Genomic DNA, 7,202 nt, shown 5'->3' with positions numbered 1-7,202 from the left:
GAAAGCCTCATTTCACAATCAGCACTGAAAAGGCCATGTTTTCCATATACTGTAATAAATCATACAGCTTGAACGTCCAGCTTTCTTAGTTGATCAGTGCCCTGAAGTTTTCTTCCTCCATGTTGTTTCTTAAAGACTAAAATACATGCTTCCTTCAGCAATTAACCAGTTGGAGCACTTATTATACCTGTACTCGGAAGAGGGGGGTTTCCACTGAAAATCGTTGCAGTTTCTTCTGCTACATTCCAGCAGTGGCTGGTAATGTCCTGTGGTTTAACGTGACACTCCAAAACAAACGTAAGTGGAAGCACACAACAAAACATGCATGAAAACTATTTGAGGGAAGACGTTTCTTGCTAAACCTGTACATCATTGTCAATGTTGTCACATAAAGACAAGAGACTCTGCTAAATGATGTTAATATAAATGCTTGACATTGACACAATGTATAGTAGAAACATGTGGCCTCCTTATTCACAGTATTATATTTTAATGTTATTTATTAGTTTAACATTAGTTAAGCTTCACCTTTGACTAAAATGTACTATCATTGCAAAGTCTGGCACCAACAACCATGCCACGCTCAAAATTGCTTAAATCACCTTTCTTTCCCATTCTGACATTCAGTTTGGAGTTCAGGAGATTGTCTTGACCAGGACCACACCCCTAAATGCACTGAAGCAACTGCCATGTGATTGGTTGATTAGATAATTGCATTAATGAGAAATTGGTGTTCCTAATAATCCTTTAGGTGAGTGTATATCACATTTATTAATCGGGATACATTCTTCTTTCTTATAATTGTTGTTATAGTCTGTATATATAGTCTGTATATATAGTCGGTACATATTATCACTCTGATGTCAGATCCTTGGTCACCATGTTTGATCCGACTGTCAACTACAGAACATTTTATCTGAACCAGACGGATAACAGATGGAATGTCGGATTTTGGACATATGAATACCTCTAGTTTGTGGTACAGGGCCAATATACTACAGATAAAGGCTTTACTTTAACCATTGTTTAATCAGGCAAGTGGATTATGATCCAGTTCCTTTCATATCAACCACCTGGGGAAATGTTACAGGGGAGGCAGAAGCAATTAGGATGAACTGTCTTGATCAAGAACTGATTGACATAGATACAGTATCACCTTGACATTTGGGGGATCAGAACCAGGGACATTACAAACATTAGTTAGATTCCCTGACCACTAGGCCATCTTGCCTGTCCTATTCAGCATTGCATTGCACATGAACAAAACGTACCTCAGCCATGTACATCTGTAATACACCAAACCCTCTTATTCCTTATATAGATTCTTACACAATTCTACTGATTCCAGTCAAAGGGTGAGATTTACATTAGTGGTGTATAATAGGTAAGATATAATAGCAATGTTTATGTGAGGTTCATAGATTGCTCACGGTGTAGCTGTTACAAACACACCCACAAATAAAATATATTTCATATCAAACACACCCACATCCACACACAACATATATGTTTTATCCTATACTGTAGAGTTCCTGTCTTACTTGTTTCTCAGTCCTTTCTAATGCAGCTGAGACTGTATCATGTCCTTTATGTTCATCCAACATACAAAGATAACAGGTACACTGCTGATCAGTATGACAGTAAACCTCCAGTAGTTTGTCATGATGAGAACAGATCTTCTTCTGTAGTTGTTTGGAGGCTTGGACCAACTTGTGCTTTTTAAAGGCAGGAGATTCATAGTGAGGCTGGAGGTGAGTCCCACAGAAAGAGGCCAGACACACCAGACAGGACTTGACAGCTTTGAGTTTTCTACCAATACAGAAATCACACTCCACATCTCCAGGTCCAGCATAATAATGATCAGGAGGAGCCGCTTGGAGTCTTGTCTTCTTCAGATTCTCCACTAATTAAGCCAGGATGGTGTTCCTGTTTAGAACAGGTCTTGGTATGAAGGTCTGTCTGCATTGGGGGCAGCTGTAGATACCCATGTCGTCTTCTTGATCCAAACAGCCCTTAATACAAACCATACAGTAGCTATGTCCACAGGGAATAGTTACTGGGTCCTTCAGTAAATCTAAACAGATCGAACAACTAATTGAACTTACGGCCTCTGTCATTTTTCACACACATACAAACAGAAAAAAAGATTAGAGAGATTAGTTTTGTTTTCCTTGAACAGTTTCTTTTCAGAGGAGTGGTTTGTTTTTTATGACTTCCTGGTTTTATGGTGAACTCAGATGTCCGATATCAGGTATGGCCAGTAGAGGGCAGTAGTGATCTATAATAGCCAGAGTGAATATTCTTAGTTCAGTCTGTGATCTTCAAGGTCTGGATTATAATTTCTCCCAATACCAGAACAATAATCAGAACAGCAGAAGTAATAGATTGGGAATGCAGAAAGAGAGTGCATGTCAAACAAATAGAGATCCCACATATTTACTACAACTTTTTCTGTATAACAAGCCTGTGAAAGGACCTGAACTTGTTCACAGTGACCTGAGTAAGGTAAGACATAACTTAACTATTTACAGTTCCATAAACTGTCCATCACTATATACCTGAGACAAGATACACTGGTTAATGCCTTTTTACAAAATCCTCTTAAACCTCACTCTCCCTATCTGAGATCTACTTGTGTCACCATTGCCACTTTTAAAGACTTAATCACAAAAAAATTACTGCCACTTGTAAAGTTTTCATTAAATGTGCCTGTTTATTGTAGTTTTGTCAAGTTGTCGTCTTTGTCTATTGTCTAGACATATCTCTGTGTTTTGCTGTATAGTTTTTGTACTGTCTGCTACCAGGTAAAAAAAGAGGGAGATCCAGAATTACAGCTTTTCTTGTATTTTTGAAAACACGCCTCAGACTTTGTAGTCAACCAATAATTAAATTGGTTAATTAATTGAATATACTCTATCCAATGCAGTTTAGTGCTCTAAAGCTACACATTTACAATTTTTCCCAATTGATTTGACACATTTCTCCAAACTGAACACTTTGTTATTGTCCTAAACAGATTGTACATTTTCCTTTATTTAATATAAGTTACAAATCACATGATTGATTTTCTCAGAACACTGTGCACACAATTCTCAAATGTTTTTACAGAAGTTACTACACCCACCCAACAATTTTATATAAAGCCCTTTTTATTGATCATTACAACAATTTAATATAAAGCCCTTTTTATTGATCATTACAAAAATCACAAACATTGGTGTACTTTTTTCAAAAAACACTACAAACAAAACTCTGTTATTTGTTAAATTCTCAGTTGCACATGGTATGTTTCCAATCAGCACCAGAAGGAGAGGAGCACTTAAAGAGGTAGAAAGAGATGACAGGAGAACAATAGAGGGTATAGGAAGAGGAGATGGAGCAAGAAGAGCTGAGGATGTAGGAGAAGAATCAAGAAGAGCTGAGGATGTAGGAGAAGAATCAAGAAGAGCTGAGGATGTAGGAGAAGAATCAAGAAGAGCTGAGGATGTGAGAAGAGGAGAAGAGGGAGGAGTAGAGGCAGAAGAGATGGATACATTGGAGGGCATTGAAATAGTGGAAAGATCAAGAGAAGAAAATATAAGAAGACATGGACAGAGAGGAAGGGGACGGTTAGGGTTACCAAGGTGTAAGAAGAGGGAGGAGAGTACGAACCAGTCTATGTTCAATTGAACAAGAGCATGTCATTGTTGCCATGGTAGTCCAGAACAACCCCCTCCACCTCATAGAAATTCAGCAAAGAATAAAACAGGACAATCAACTGTTCCACAATATTCACCAATGCAGGAGAAATGCCATCCGAATGAACCAGGTATACAAAGTGCCCTTTGAGAGGAACTCTATTAGTGAAGGAGTTGCGATTCCAGTTTGTTCAAGTATGTGCAAATCAATTACTGCACTTTTACTAGAAACACAAATATATTTTTTCTTGGATATTACATATGTGTTCATATACTATTCCAATCTAGGTGAGAAGATTCAGGCATCCCTCAGCATAATGCTGCATCAAAGTGGGGACTTCAGACTTCAGCAACAGTTTACAGTAGTATCAACTTTACAATCATTGATGAATCTGGTTTCAAACTTCAAAAAGAGGAAAAGAGGGAGAAATGTGATGGGCCAACATGCCACAGTTAATGTCCCAGCACAAAGTTGAGGCAACATCACTCTGTGTGCTTTGATTTCTACCACTGGTGTTGTGGCACACAATGCTGTCTTGGGGCCGTACAACCCAGAAAGGCTCCTACATTTTTTGAACTTCCACAGTAAAATCCTCTCTGCAGGGTGATCAGGAGCAAATGGAGTGGAATTTTGTAGTTGTTTGGGACAATGTCCAAGTCCAGTGTTCAGCACTGGTGCCAGAGTGGTATGAGCATCACCCACATTTCAGGCTGGTGTTCCTTCCACCATATTTTCCTTTCTTGAATCCAACTGAGGAGTTCTTCTCCTCTTGGAGGTAGAAAGTACACGATTGCATCCCTTACAACCAAGTAAGTCTTCTTCAATCAATGGAAGAGGCCTGTGAAGAAATAAAGGCACAACCATGTCAAGGATGGATCCAGCATTCACAGCGTTCTTTCCCACGATGTAAAGTGGATATAAAAATCTACACACCCCTGTTAAGATAAATCATGTCAGAACTTTTTCCACCTTTAATGTGACCTATAACATGAACAATTCAATTGAAAAACAAACTGAAATCTTTGAGATTTTTTTTTTTAACTCACAATAACTTGGTTGCACAAGTGTGCACACCCTTAAACTAATACTTTGTTGAAGCACATTTTGATTTTATTACAGTACTCAGTCTTTTTGGGTAGGAGTCGATTAGTGTGGCACATATTTGCCCACTCTTCTTGGCAAAAGCGCTCAAAATCTGTCAGATTACATGGACATCTCCTGTGCACAACCCTCTTCAGATCACCCCACAGATGTTCAATTGGATTCAGGTCTGGGCTCTGGCTGGGCCATTCCAATATATTAATATTCTTCTGGTAAAGCCATGCTTTTGTGGATTTGGATGTGTACTTTTGGTTGTTGTCATGCTGAAAGGTGAACTTCATCTTCATCTTTCTAACAGACGCCTGAAGGTTTTGTGTCAAAATTGTCTGGTATTTGGAACTGTTCATAATTCCCTCCACCCTAACTGGTTGACTAAGTCCCCAGCTGAAGTAAAACAGCCCCAAAGCATGATGCTGTCACCACCATGCTTCACTATGGGTAAGGTGTTCTTTGGGTGATGTACAGTGTTGTTTTTGCGCAAAACATACCTTATTAATGGAATTATTGGTGTTTGGTGCCAGCGCCCCCTGCTGCCCAGGAGCCGCAGCCGCCAGCCCCTTTCGCTGCCCAGTGGCCGCAACCGCCAGCTCCTCCCGCTGCCCAGTGGTCGCAGCCATCAGTTCCCCCTGCTGCCCTGTTTTCGCCACCGCCAGAATCCGCCAAGGACTGGTTATCGCCCGGGCCCTTAGGGGACTGGCCGCCGCCGCCCGACCCCGCCGTGGACTGGCCGCTGCCGCCCGAGCCCGCCGTGGACTGGCCGCTGCCGCCCGAGCCCGCCGTGGACTGGCTGCCGCTGCCCGAGCCCGCCGATGACTGGAGCCGGCCCGAGCCCACCGAGGACTGGAGCCGGCCCGAGCCCACCGAGGACTGGAGCCGGCCCGAGCCCGCCGAGGACTGGAGCCGGCCCGAGCCCGCCAAGGACTGGTTATCGCCCGGGCCCTTAGGGGACTGGCCACCGCCGCCCGAGCCCGCCGTGACTGGAGCCGGCCCGAGCCCGCCGAGGACTGGCCACCGCCCGGGCCCTTAGGGGACTGGCCGCCGCCGCCCGAGCCCGCCGTGGACTGGCCGCTGCCGCCCGAGCCCGCCGTGGACTGGCCGCTGCCGCCCGAGCCCGCCGTGGACTGGCTGCCGCTGCCCAAGCCCGCCGATGACTGGAGCCGGCCCGAGCCCGCCGAGGACTGGCCACCGCCGCCCGAGCCCGCCGAGGACTGGCCGCCGCCGCCCCCTCCTGCCCCGGAGCCGTCCTCCCCTGTCCCAGCCTCAGCGGCGCCCTCTCCAGTCCGAGCCGCTCCACCTCCCCTGCCTGGTCCGGCTGCTCCCCCGCCCTCTCCAGTCACGGCCTCAGCGGCAGCCTCTACAGTCCCTCCACCGGCTCCTGACCCTCCGCTGGCTACTGAGACTCCGCCGGCTCTCCTGGCTCCTGACCCTCCGCTGTACTACACATTTAACGCAATGTTTAGTACAACACACTGGACGTGGTTAAGTATCAACAGTGTTACGCTAATTATAAATCAGACAGGTTATTATTGGTTCTGGCACTATTCATTTCTCTGCTCTGTCAACATTGTGCCAAGGCCCTACTGAATTATTTTCCACGTATGCACGTTCCCACCGTGACCATACAGAGGTCTTGGATAATGATGTAATTTTACATACTGATCAATCAAACATGAATGATGAAATGAGGGACATGTACATGAGCACTCTGCCACAAAACCTGATCTGATGGTCTGAATTGGGGCAATCGTGCAGAGAAAAGCTGTTCAGGGTAAGCTTGATCCAGCTTGAAACCCAAAAATGTTAAACCTGTGGCCGCTATCACTATTTACGCCCTTACGGGCTTACGTTCTGTTGTGGGTCTGTTTAACTACAACCGTCGTTATATCCCAGAGTTTTCTGACTTGGCCAAACCACTGAATGATGCACTAATCAACTGGCTCCGTTCCAGTTGATTGGTCTCTGGAAATGGAGGAATCCTTTACCTGGTTCCCAGCCCTCAAGCATGTCAATTTTCGAAAAGTCTTTCATACCTGGACTCACGTTGGTTTGCATGGACGTAACTGTGTTCTGATTTAACTTCAAGTGGACGACACTATGGGCATTGTGGGATATAATTCCTGTGTGATCCCTACCTCCATCAGAGGCCAGCCAACCTGCCTAACGGCCATGGACTGGGTTGAATGGGCCTTAAAGGTAACAGAACCTGTTACTGGATACAGCACTATCCACCTCCATACCCCACACAGGTTTATGCGTGTCCTCTCTCAAACGCCACTCAAGACTATTTCTAACCAGCCGGCCAGGTGGGAAACCTCTTTGACTGCTCCACACATCCGTGTTCATACTGACTCCAGGTTGAACCCGGCAGCCCTGATGCCAGACACGGGGGCCCCGCACGACTGCTGTGATAATGTCTTCCCCAT

General features: G+C 44.6%; 2 protein-coding genes across 2 annotated transcripts; both read right to left on the bottom strand.

The window, feature by feature from the left end:
- Nucleotides 1-692: 692 nt before the first annotated feature.
- LOC117594533 (E3 ubiquitin/ISG15 ligase TRIM25-like) lies at nucleotides 693-2,189 on the bottom strand. The gene is given in 1 exon segment (XM_034292444.1): nucleotides 693-2,189. A coding segment is annotated over 1 exon segment (606 nt). The 5' UTR covers nucleotides 2,118-2,189; the 3' UTR covers nucleotides 693-1,511.
- A 3,530-nt stretch (nucleotides 2,190-5,719) lies between these two features.
- LOC114839377 (circumsporozoite protein-like) lies at nucleotides 5,720-7,202 on the bottom strand. The gene is made up of 3 exons (XM_029120068.1): nucleotides 7,125-7,202; nucleotides 5,902-6,215; nucleotides 5,720-5,810 (listed from the first exon to the last, which is right to left on the bottom strand). Exons 1-3 carry the CDS (start codon nucleotides 7,200-7,202, stop codon nucleotides 5,720-5,722), a joined length of 483 nt encoding a protein of 160 aa, XP_028975901.1.

This window comes from Esox lucius, chromosome 5, assembly GCF_011004845.1.
Source record: "Esox lucius isolate fEsoLuc1 chromosome 5, fEsoLuc1.pri, whole genome shotgun sequence".
NCBI classification, from domain to species: domain Eukaryota; kingdom Metazoa; phylum Chordata; class Actinopteri; order Esociformes; family Esocidae; genus Esox; species Esox lucius.
This window is presented reverse-complemented; position numbering and strand designations above follow the sequence as displayed.

Coding starts and splice junctions, on each gene's coding strand:
- LOC114839377 (XM_029120068.1), bottom strand. CDS start 7,202: ATGGGGAAGACATTATCACAGCAGTCGTGCGGGGCCCCCGTGTCTGGC. Junction 6,216..7,124: donor CCGGGTTCAACCTGGAGTCA/GTATGAACACGG, acceptor TTAAATGTGTAG/TACAGCGGAGGGTCAGGAGC. Junction 5,811..5,901: donor GGCTTGGGCAGCGGCAGCCA/GTCCACGGCGGG, acceptor GGCGGCGGCCAG/TCCCCTAAGGGCCCGGGCGG.